Raw genomic sequence first — 12,575 nt, forward strand, 5'->3', positions numbered from 1 at the left:
AGCACCAGACCCAGTCCCTGGGTGGTATGGTACCACTGACTGTTTCTCTCTCTCTGTCTCTCATAGAGGACGACACAGCACCAGACCCAGTCCTCTGAGTGGTATGGTACCACTGACTGTTTCTCTCTCTCTGTCTCTCATAGAGGACGACACAGCACCAGACCCAGTCCTCTGAGTGGTATGGTACCACTGACTGTTTCTCTCTCTCTGTCTCTCATAGAGGACGACACAGCACCAGACCCAGTCCTCTGAGTGGTATGGTACCACTGACTGTTTCTCTCTCTCTGTCTCTCATAGAGGACGACACAGCACCAGACCCAGTCCTCTGAGTGGTATGGTACCACTGACTGTTTCTCTCTCTCTGTCTCTCATAGAGGACGACACAGCACCAGACCCAGTCCTCTGAGTGGTATGGTACCACTGACTGTTTCTCTCTCTCTGTCTCTCATAGAGGACGACACAGCACCAGACCCAGTCCTCTGAGTGGTATGGTACCACTGACTGTCTCTCTCTCTCTGTCTCTCATAGAGGACGACACAGCACCAGACCCAGTCCTCTCAGTGGTATGGTACCACTGACTGTCTCTCTCTCTCTCTGTCTCTCATAGAGGACGACACAGCACCAGACCCAGTCCTCTGAGTGGTATGGTACCACTGACTGTCTCTCTCTCTCTGTCTCTCATAGAGGACGACACAGCACCAGACCCAGTCCTCTGAGTGGTATGGTACCACTGACTGTCTCTCTCTCTCTGTCTCTCATAGAGGACGACACAGCACCAGACCCAGTCCTCTCAGTGGTATGGTACCACTGACTCTGTTTCTGCCCATCTCTCTCTCTCTCTCTCTCTCTCTCTCTCTCTCTCTCTCTCGCTGTCTCTCTGTCTCTCTCTGTCTCTCTCTCTCTCTCTCTCTCTCTCTCTCTCGCTGTCTCTCTGTCTCTCTCTCTCTCTCTCTCTCTCTCTCTCTCTCTCTCTCTCGCTGTCTCTCTGTCTCTCTCTGTCTCTCTCTGTCTCTCTGTCTCTCTGTCTCTCTGTCTCTCTCTCTCTCTCTCTCTCTCTCTCTCTCTCTCTCTCGCTGTCTCTCTGTCTCTCTCTGTCTCTCTGTCTCTCTGTCTCTCTGTCTCTCTCTCTCTCTCTCTGTCTCTCTCTCTCTGTCTCTCTGTCTCTCTGTCTCTCTGTCTCTCTGTCTCTCTGTCTCTCTGTCTCTCTCTCTCTCTCTCTGTCTCTCTCTCTGTCTCTCTGTCTCTCTGTCTCTCTGTCTCTCTGTCTCTCTGTCTCTCTGTCTCTCTCTCTCTCTCTCTTTCTCTCTCTCTCTTTCTCTCTCTCACACGCCATCTCTTTCACTATGACACCCATTGTCCCTGTGCAGCTGCAGTGGCTGTATGCCACACACATAGTCAGAGCTCTCTTCTGTCTGCACATATTTGGCCCTCAGGCTCGTTGTATATCTAAATAACACAACACAACGGAAACAAGATATCTAATCACGTTTGTTCATATTGTTCCAGTGTTGTTTTTGTTCTTCATATATGTCTCTCTATTCATGGGAAAAAAAAGATTGGCGTCACAGACAGCCCTGACCTTCAGACGTGATGAGTTTGTTTATCTCTCAATGCAGCGTTTCCATCAACAGATTTCCCTGCTGAATATCAGCTTTAAAAGGGGCAATTTGTATTCGCTAAATCGATTTTTAGACTTTTAAATCAATTATATGTACCCGTGAGCTTAGTTCAACTGTCATACCTCATCAGAACCTAAAATATACGTTTAAAAAATATATCCTTTCTTTGCAAACAGTGTAATTGTAAACAAACACTGTATAGCCTCAAAAGATGGTTAAAACTGAAATGTTGATATCATGGATGGTCAGTCCTTGCATCCATAGCTCTGTCTATGAATTTGAGAGTGGTTACATTTCTCAATCCCCAACCCTCATTTGTTTACCGAAACAGTGGCGGGGGTGTACCTTTGTTATTGTTTGAAATGAAGATTGTCCCTTTAATGGAAAAAGAAACCAAAACACAGATAGTATGCTGATTTCATCGTGCTTACTGCCCACTGCTGGTCCTAGTGTGAAACTACATCCTTGGCTCAGATCAATGATAATGGCATTGAGATATAAAGGATTATCCATTGGAGAATTGCCTATTGTCAAAACAAAGACACACTTCCTGTATGATAATTAATAAAGGATATGAAAACCTCATTCTCGCAAATCAATGCAACAAAAACTGTACCTGCCTGCCACAGTGAAAAAAATGTATCTTCCAGGTGATAGTGAATATAGTCATCTTCTCTGGCGGGCAGTAGTCATGTTCTCTGACAGGCAGTAGTCATCTTCTCTGGCAGGCAGTAGTCATCTTGTCTGGCAGGTAGTAGTCATCTTCTCTGGCAGGTAGTAGTCATCTTGTCTGGCAGGCAGTAGTCATCTTCTCTGGCAGGCAGTAGTCATCTTGTCTGGCAGGTAGTAGTCATGTTCTCTGGCAGGTAGTAGTCATCTTCTCTGGCAGGTAGTAGTCATCTTCTCTGGCAGGTAGTAGTCATCTTGTCTGACAGGTAGTAGTCATGTTCTCTGGCAGGTAGTAGTCATGTTCTCTGGCAGGCAGTAGTCATCTTCTCTGGCAGGTAGTAGTCATCTTCTCTGGCAGGTAGTAGTCATCTTGTCTGACAGGTAGTAGTCATGTTCTCTGACAGGCAGTAGTCATCTTCTCTGGCAGGCAGTAGTCATCTTCTCTGGCAGGCAGTAGTCATCTTCTCTGGCAGGCAGTAGTCATCTTCTCTGGCAGGCAGAAGTCATCTTCTCTGACAGGCAGTAGTCATCTTGTCTGGCAGGCAGTAGTCATCTTGTCTGGCAGGCAGTAGTCATCTTCTCTGGCAGGCAGTAGTCAGCTTGTCTGGCAGGCAGTAGTCATCTTCTCTGGCAGGCAGTAGTCATCTTGTCTGGCGGGCAGTAGTCATCTTCTCTGACAGGCAGTAGTCATCTTCTCTGGCAGGCAGTAGTCATCTTCTCTGGCAGGCAGTAGTCATCTTCTCTGGCAGGCAGTAGTCAGCTTGTCTGGCAGGCAGTAGTCATCTTGTCTGGCAGGTAGTAGTCATCTTCTCTGGCAGGCAGTAGTCATCTTCTCTGACAGGCAGTAGTCATCTTGTCTGGCAGGTAGTAGTCATCTTCTCTGGCAGGCAGAAGTCATCTTCTCTGACAGGCAGTAGTCATCTTCTCTGGCAGGCAGAAGTGCTGTGTTTGCACAGTGTTAATGATCTCTCTCTGATAAGTCAGTCAATCTCTTCAAGCTCAGGAAGAGTAGGAGTTGTTACTTAACTATAGTGTTCTATATTGTTCTAGTGTTCTATATTGTTATAGGGTTCTATCTAGTGTTCTATATTGTTCTAGTGTTCTATATTGTTGTAGTGTTCTATATTGTTCTAGTGTTCTATATTGTTCTAGTGTTCTATATTGTTCTAGTGTTCTATAGTGTTCTAGTGTTCTATAGTGTTATAGTGTTCTATATTGTTCTAGTGTTTTATATTGTTATAGTGTTCTATACTGTTATAGTGTTCTATACTGTTTTAGTGTTCTATACTGTTCTAGGGCTCTATATTGTTCTAGGTTTCTACATTGTTCTTGTGTTTTTAACTATGAAGTTGTTGATGTTCTTAGCTCCGTCCTTTGAAAACAGACATGTGGAAAGACTCTGTGGATGAACTTGTTCCTCTTTAATATGTGTCCATTGTGCCTCTTTAATACATTTAATTATATGTTTCAATTAAAAGTCTTGGGTAGGAAGTTGATACAATTCCAAGTCTGGAAGGTTAAAACCACCCTCAGACTTATGGGTATCTAAAACTTTCCATTTTATTCTATGAGTTTTATCTGCCCATATAAAGTCTGTTAAGGCTGAGTATACTCTGAATGTCTTCGGTGGGGTAATTGGTATTACGGACAATAAATATAAAAACTTTGGCAGCAATGCTGTTCTAAAGAGGTTTAGTATACCTGTAAGATTTATGGGAAGATTATTCATTTTAATGAAATCTGTTTTGGTATTGTTGAGTAATGGAATATAGTTATCTTTGTATATTTGTGTCACGCTGTGACGCTCGTTGTAAGCAGTAGACCAAGGTGCAGCGTGTTGAGTGCTCATGATAAATATTTATTTTTTAACTCAGAACACTATACAAAAACAATAAACAAAGAACCACGAACGTCACGTTCTGCAGGCTTTACAGAGCTGTGCAAAAACAAGATCCCACAACACCAGGTGGAAAAAAAACCCTACTTAAGTATGATCTCCAATTAGAGACAACGAGGAATTGGAGATTATCCCAAACAAAACCAACATAGAAATACACAACTAGAACATGAACATAGAAATACAAAACATAGAACAACACCCCCTGTCACACCCTGACCTACTCTAGCATAGAAAATAACATCTTAACATGGTCAGAACGTGACACACGCCTACTCCTGCTCCCTCCCTCCGGCGTTCGACGTCGCAGGTCTACTAACCACCGGTCCTGGCAACCCCACATTGCACACACCTGCTCCCCATCGTTAAGCACACCTGCTCCCCATCGTTAAGCACACCTGCTCCCCATCGTTAAGCACACCTGGACCTCATCACCACCCTGATTACTCTCCCTTCATATAGCCCTTTGTAGCCTCAGTCATCAGGCAGTATTGCTTTTTGAGTTACGGTCAGTACGCTGCTCCTGTTTTGTAGTTTCTTCATGTTTATTATTAAACTCACCTTGTGCACGTGCTTCCAGACTCCCTGAGTATGTTACAATACGTTTTTTCATCACTTGAGCATCCTAAGTATTTCATTTTTTTTTCTGATCCACTTAAAGGATTGCTGTAGATCATAAGTTATTGTTTTTCCATTATTTCATTATTTTAGTATTCTGAAAATATGAGTTCTGTTATTTTATTGTCGCAATTTATTAAACTTATGGTTCGGTGATCAGGCCTACCTCTGTCGGCAAAATGGTGTGTGAGTCGTGCGTGGCCACACAGTTGTGGGAGTACAGGATGGGACTAAGCACGCACCCCTGAGGGGCCCCCGTGTTGAGAGTCAGCATGGTGGATGTGTTGCCTACCCTCACTGCCTGGGAGCGGCCCGTCAGGAAGTCCAGGATCCAGTTGCACAGGTTACCTTGGTGTTCTTGGGCACATGGAGTATGGTGGTCTGCTTTAAACATGTAGGTATTACAGACTGGGTCAGGGAGAGGTTGAAAATGTCAGTGAAGACACTTGCCAGCTGGTCAGCGCATGCTCTGAGTACCCGTCCTGGTAATCCATCTGACCCCGTAGCCTTGTGAATGTTAACCTGTTTAAAGGTCTTACTCCCATCGGCTATGGAGAGCGTGATCACACAGTCGATCCTGAACTGCTGGTGCTCTCATGCATGGTTCAGTGTTTCTCACCTAGAAACGAGCATAAAAGGCATTTAGCTGGCGTCACTGGGCAGCTTGTGGCTAGGTTTCCCTTTGTAACCCGTGATATTTTGCCCTGTCACATTTGACTAGTAACAGAGCTGGCGTAGTAGGATTCCATCTTGTTTCTGTATTGACCATTTGCCTGTTTGATGGCTCGTCGGAGGTTGTAGCTGGATTTCTTAGTGGCCGGTCCTTGAAAGCTCAGTGCAGATGTTGCCTGTAATCCATGGCTTTCGGTTGGGATGTGTTGATAGATACTACTGATACTAGTGAATCTCAGAACATATTCCAGTCTGTGTTAGCGAAACTGTCCTGTAGCTTAGCATCACGGTTAATCTAATCACTTCCATATTGAGTGCGTCACTGATACTTCCTGTTTGAGTTTTTGCTTATAAGCAGGAATCAAGAGGATAGAGTTGTGGTCTGGTTTTCCTAAGGGAGGGAGAGCCTTGTGTATGTGTTTCTCTGTGTGTAGACTAGAGGTTATATAGAGTTTATATGTTTCTCTGTGTAGAGTAGAGGTGATATAGAGTTTATATGTGTCTCTCTGTGTAGAGTAGAGGTGATATAGAGTTTTATATGTCTCTCTGTGTAGACTAGAGGTGATATAGAGTTTTATATGTCTCTCTGTGTAGAGTAGAGGTGATATAGAGTTGTATATGTGTCTCTGTGTAGAGTAGAGGTGATATAGAGTTTATATGTGTCTCTGTGTAGAGTAGAGGTGATATAGAGTTTATATGTGTCTCTCTGTGTAGAGTAGAGGTGATATAGAGTTTATATGTGTCTCTGTGTGTAGAGTAGAGGTGATATAGAGTTTATATGTGTCTCTGTGTAGACTAGAGGTTATATAGAGTTTATATGTGTCTCTGTGTAGAGTAGAGGGGATATAGAGTTTATATGTGTCTCTCTGTGTAGAGTATTGTCTGCTCTGGTTACACAGATGGTAAAGATGAGGTAAAACGGATTTCAGTTTCCCCGCCTCTGGATGTGAATTTTCTTCTTGACTTATCCTTATAACGATCATTGTGGTGGTGAATAAAAATAAAACTCTCTTGGTAAAGATTATGGTCTGCAGCTTATCATGAGGTATTCTAACTCAGGTGAGCAAAAACTCGAGACTACCTTAACATTAGAAATCTCTCACAAACTGTTGTTAACAATCAGTATTGTGTGTGTGTGTGTGTGTGTGCGTGTGTGTGCGTGTGTGTGTGTGTGTGTTTCCAGATAACCTTTTCAGACCCAGAGATAGAGCCATTACAGGGAAGGAGATGCAGCTCAGAACCAGGCAGTGAGTTTCTCCATCTCAATCTCTCATTCTGGCATCTCTCTCTCTCTCTCGCTCTCTCTCTCGGTCTCTCGCTCGCTCTCTCTCTCGCTCTCGCTCTCTCGCTCTCTCGCTCTCTCTCTCTCTCGCTCTCTCGCTCTCTCTCTCTCTCTCTCTCTCTCTCTCTCTCTCTCTCTTGCTCTCTCTCTCCTAGTCCTGACCACAGAGGTGGAGTTTATATGTGTTTCTCTGTGTAGAGTAGAGGTGATATAACTAACATCTCTGTTCTAAATGGCTTGTCTTTTATTTTCTCTTCTGGATTCCATCTAATAGTGTTTTTTGCTCTGCCGGTTTACCTTTTCTCTCCTTGGTTCCATCCCCACATTGTATTAGGCAGATTGATTTGTTGTTGAATCAAGAGATATCATGTCTCAATTCAGTGATCCTGTGGGTGTACTGGGAATAGGTGACCAGGTGTCTATAGGGCTGGTCTAGGTTAATGGAGTCTTCATAGGTGACCAGGTCTCTATAGGGCTGGTCTAGGTTAATGGAGTCTTCTTCGTAGGTGACCAGGTCTCTATTGGGCTGGTCTTGGTTAATGGAATTAGTCTTAATTCAATCAGATACAAGCACTGTCTGAGATGCAGATTTTGGGCAAAATTATTTTTCAGTTCAGCCAATTTAAGGAAGTAAACTGAAATTCAAGTCTGTTTACTTTCTGAATTGATTGAATTGAAATGTAATTGATCCCAACCCTGCTGGAATAATGGACCCCTTTACAAAGGACCCTGGGCATTAAACCTGAATATTCCGCCATACTCTATACTGTATGTGGGATTATGATGACTCATTATTGACAGGAACTATAAAAATCTGCCGGAGGTGAGGAGGAAACAGGAAGAAGAGAAGAGGAGGGAGGACTACCTGACTAACAGGCTGAGAGCAGATCTCTTCAAAAAGGTCAGAACGTCTGGAAATATGGAATGTCTCTCTGTGTTAATTGATTGGACGCTGCAGTAACTGTTTACTATTGTTAGTTATGCTGGTGAATTTATATAGTAATACTTATACAGTATGGATTATAGTGGTATAGTAGGGATTGTAGTTATATAGTAGGGATTAAAGTGATACAGTAGTGATTATAGTGATACAGTAGGGATTACAGTGATACAGTAGGGATTGTAGTTATATAGTAGGGATTCTAGTGCTATTATAGGGATTATAGTGATATAGTAGGGATTATAGTGATACAGTGGGGATTATAGTGCTATTGTAGGGATTATAGTGATACAGTAGTGATTATAGTTATATAGTAGGGATTATAGTGGTATAGTAGGGATTGTAGTTATATAGTAGGGATTGTAGTTATATAGTAAGGATTATAGTGATATAGTAGGGATTATAGTGATACAGTGGGGATTATAGTGATACAGTAGGGATTATAGTGATACAGTGGGGATTATAGTGCTATTGTAGGGATTATAGTGGTATAGTAGGGATTATAGTGGTACAGTAGGGATTATAGTGATACAGTAAGGATTATAGTGATACAGTAGGGATTATAGTAATTTTATAAGGGATTATAGGGATACAGTAGGGATTATAGTGATACAGTAGAGATTATAGTGATTTTATAAGGGATTATAGTGATATAGCAGGGTTTATAGGGATACAGTAGGGATTATAGTGATACAGTAGAGATTATAGTGATATAGTAGAGATTATAGTGGTATAGTAGGGATTATAGTGGTACAGTAGGGATTATAGTGATACAGTAAGGATTATAGTGATACAGTAGGGATTATAGTAATTTTATAAGGGATTATAGGGATACAGTAGGGATTATAGTGATACAGTAGGGATTATAGTGATTTTACAAGGGATTATAGTGATATAGCAGGGTTTATAGGGATACAGTAGGGATTATAGTGATACAGTAGGGATTATAGTGATTTTATAAGGGATTACAGTGATATAGCAGGGTTTATAGGGATACAGTAGGGATTATAGTGATTTTATAAGGGATTATAGTGATTTTATAAGTGTTTATAGTGGTACAGTAGGGATTACAGTGATACAGTAGGGATTATAGTGATACAGTAGGGATTATAGTGATACAGTAGGGATTATAGTAATATACTAGTGATTCTTTAAACTGAACTGCCACAGAAATCGGAATACTAAATAGTATGTATGTTGTCACTGAACTGCATTAATAACAGCCCATTAATGAGTCAATGAGCCATAAAAACAATGAACTGAACTGCATTAACAGCCCATTAATGAGTCTGAGGCGTTAAAACAATGAACTGAACTGCATTAACAGCCCATTAATGAGTCTATGAATCATAAACACAATGAACTGAACTGCATTAACAGCCCATTAATGAGTCTATGAATCATAAACACAATGAACTGAACTGCATTAACAGCCCATTAATGAGTCTATGAATCATAAACACAATGAACTGAACAGCATTAACAGCCCATTAATGAGTCTGAGGCGTTAAAACAATGAAGTGAACTGCATTAACAGCCCATTAATGAGTCTATGAATCATAAACACAATGAACTGAACTGCATTAACAGCCCATTAATGAGTCTATGAATCATAAACACAATGAACTGAACTGCATTAACAGCCCATTAATGAGTCTATGAGCCATAAACACAATGAACTGAACTGCATTAACAGCCCATTAATGAGTCTATGAGCCATAAACACAATGAACTGAACTGCATTAACAGCCCATTAATGAGTCTATGAGCCATAAACACAATGAACTGAACTGCATTAACAGCCCATTAATGAGTCTATGAGCCATAAACACAATGAACTGAACTGCATTAACAGCCCATTAATGAGTCAATGAGCCATAAACACAATGAACTGAACTGCATTAACAGCCCATTAATGAGTCTATGAATCATAAACACAATGAAGTGAACTGCATTAACAGCCCATTAATGAGTCAATGAGCCATAAAAACAATGAACTAGTTTAACACACCAGCTACACTTCTGTCCTACACGCTCCACTACCTTCTGAAAGGCCACAGTATATCCACTAATGTCTCACAGTAAAGGCCTAAAGCTGTAATAAAGATATCGTCCTCTACAGATAAATTAATGTTCGAAGGTAACGGCCTCACTTTGCCGGGAGCGATGCCTTAGGTTGATTGACATTTTTGCATTTCCGTTTAGGTTCAAGCTCACTGTGATTAAAACCAAAACTGTAAAGCATGGGAAAGTGGAGGCTAAAATTTGAGGTACATTTAAAAAAAAATGTTTTTTTAAAGATTTGTTGTAGTAAAAGTAATAGGTATGATTAGGCCTGGGAAGCCTATAACTGGTTAGGATTAGGCCTGGGAAGCCTATAACTGGTTAGGATTAGGCCTGGGAAGCCTGTAACTGGTTAGGATTAGGCCTGGGAAGCCTATAACTCGTTAGGATTAGGCCTGGGAAGCCTGTAACTGGTTAGGATTAGGCCTGGGAAGCCTATAACTGGTTAGGATTAGGCCTGGGAAGCCTGTAACTGGTTAGGATTAGGCCTGGGAAGCCTATAACTGGAAACCTTTCAGCAGAGGTGATTAATGCTCAGGTTTACATCGATTCTTCCCTGACTAGTAAACAGATGATGCATTTCCTTTTGTCAACGGTCATATTCTTGTAACTGGTTATTGTAGAGATGCAGATATTTAAACTGAACAAAATGGCCGCCATCGCTTGTCCCTCGATCTCGTGTCCCTCTATGTTTTCTAACTAAAAAACACTGCTTGTCCCTCGGTAACACTGCTTGTCCCTCGGTCTCATGTCCTTCCATGTTTTCCAACTGAAAAAACACTGCTTGTCCCTCGGTAACACTGCTTGTCCCCCAGTTGAGCACAACGTCACGTGCTGCCTGCTGTGGCCACTAGAGGGCCCTGTTCACATACATTTACATTTCAATCACTCCTTTTATCACAAGAAGAGGAAATCAAATACATGTGTCGTTGATAATTTTTTTGAACACACACGTCAATGCTGACATCAAAGTCACAAGTCCAATGAGTCTGAAGCTGAAAATCTCAAACACATTGTTGTACTGTTGTTTATACTGTTGTTTACTGTTGTTTAGTGTTGTTTACTGTTGTTTACTGTTGTTTACTGTTGTCTACTGGTAACAGCGAGAGGAGCAACTTTTAGCTTGTTGTGGATCCTCTTGCAAAGACCCACTGAAGCGTTAAATTTTCCATCTCTATGTTTTGTTGTTTCTGTTCATTAGGCTGTTATGCATGGTTATTCATGATATTTCACATTAGAAAATGCAATGTCTCTGGGTGCAGTGCCACCGGGGGCTCCTGCCCTCTCCTCTCTCTCTGGTTATGGCTGTCAATGAACAGACTCATTGTTCTCTCTCGGTGTGTGAGCCCAGTGTCCACAGGCAAACAAAAAGGCCTTGAGAGAGAGAGAGAGAGAGAGACAGAGAGAGAGAGAGAAAAAGAGAGTGAGGTACACAGTCGGGATCACACCGCAAAGCAATCGTACAGCTGATGGCAGACAGACAGACAGACAGACAGACAGACAGACAGACAGACAGACAGACAGACAGACAGACAGACAGACAGACAGACAGACAGACAGACAGACAGAGACAGACAGACAGACCCAGTCTCATCCACCTCCACCCATGCTACTCTGCTGCAGCCTGAGAAAGCACAGGGAACTAGGGAACCAATCCATAGCCTCAGTCTCCTCTGCTTCAATAGATACTAGACTATAGACAACCTGAGTATTGTACCAAAAACAGCCAGTTGACTGTGGGCCTGGATGTCTGGATGTCTGGATGGGTACAAGGCTATTGATTCCCATCTGAAGCAGAGAGACAGTGGAGAGTTGAGTTCTCTTGACTTTAGTTTTTAGTCTTCGTTGGGTTTTGTTGGGTTCTGGAGGGAGTCTATGGGGTTTCACAGGGGGAATATGACCGTGATCTATAGCATAGCCCACAGTAATAGAGTCTCAATGTATAATGTGTACTCTCTCTTTCCTCTTTACAGAAACTGTTAGATGAGATCCTTCAAAGGGGTAGTCACTGAGTGAAGCCAAGGATGAATGGTCCGAACGTACGTCGTCCCCCCTCCTTCCAGCATACTGCCTTACTTTGAGAGACCCAACAACCATCAAGATGGACTGGCGGTTACCATAACGACAGTATTAATACACATTATAATTAAGCAACATCATTTTTTATAAAATTATAAACAAATAAAAAAAAAAAATTGTAGTGAAAAATGTGTGTCATTAGAAATGAAACAAAACGATGTATGTAATGATGTCATAACGTCCCAACGTTTAATAAATATCTGTTCATTATCATATTACTGTTGTTATGATCAAAACCGGTTTGATTTTTACTAAAGCACTCTGGCTACTGCTCTAAACCAATCGTATCGAACTACTGAAAGTTCCACTGAATGTCAGTCTGCTTGACCAGAAGCTTTCTGAGGGTCTGCAACAAACAAATGTAGAATAGTGGTTAGGTTGTGAGATTACAATGCAATGAATGCTGTTGTTCTATGTTATCTATGCATACGGCCTATGTACTGTATTGAAGCCTTCCATAAAAAAACTGTATCGTTGGCTCCACTAAATGCTGTTCTTCTATGTTATCTATACATCCTGCTTGTTTATATTATTCATATATATTTAGCTAGGCAGGTAAAGTTTATATGAACAAATTCTTATTTACAATGACGGCCTTTCCCCGGCAAAACCCGGACGACGCTGGGCCAATTGTGCGCCGCCCTATGGGACTCCCAATCACGGCTGGATGTGATACAGCCTGGATTCGAACCAGGTACTATAGCGACGCCTACTAGCACTGAGACGCGGTGCCTC

The 12,575-nt window shown here is 42.0% G+C and overlaps 1 protein-coding gene across 4 annotated transcripts; it reads left to right on the top strand.

Annotated features, from left to right (window-relative positions):
- The first annotated feature begins 29 nt into the window (after positions 1-29).
- LOC115181561 ((E2-independent) E3 ubiquitin-conjugating enzyme FATS-like) lies at positions 30-12,328 on the top strand. 4 transcript variants are annotated; one of them, XM_029743456.1, is made up of 6 exons: positions 30-409; positions 452-563; positions 608-719; positions 6,659-6,722; positions 7,559-7,658; positions 11,735-12,328. In XM_029743456.1, the coding sequence occupies exons 2-6, from the start codon at positions 489-491 to the stop codon at positions 11,771-11,773; spliced, it is 390 nt and encodes a 129-aa protein (XP_029599316.1). In that variant the 5' UTR covers positions 30-409; positions 452-488; the 3' UTR covers positions 11,774-12,328. The 4 variants fall into 4 exon arrangements, 2 of the variants coding, with proteins under 2 accessions (XP_029599316.1, XP_029599314.1); XR_003873481.1 differs by having other exon boundaries at positions 30-642; positions 685-796; XM_029743454.1 differs by having other exon boundaries at positions 30-563.
- The last annotated feature ends 247 nt before the right edge of the window (positions 12,329-12,575 follow it).

This window comes from Salmo trutta, unplaced genomic scaffold, assembly GCF_901001165.1.
Source record: "Salmo trutta unplaced genomic scaffold, fSalTru1.1, whole genome shotgun sequence".
NCBI lineage: Eukaryota > Metazoa > Chordata > Actinopteri > Salmoniformes > Salmonidae > Salmo > Salmo trutta.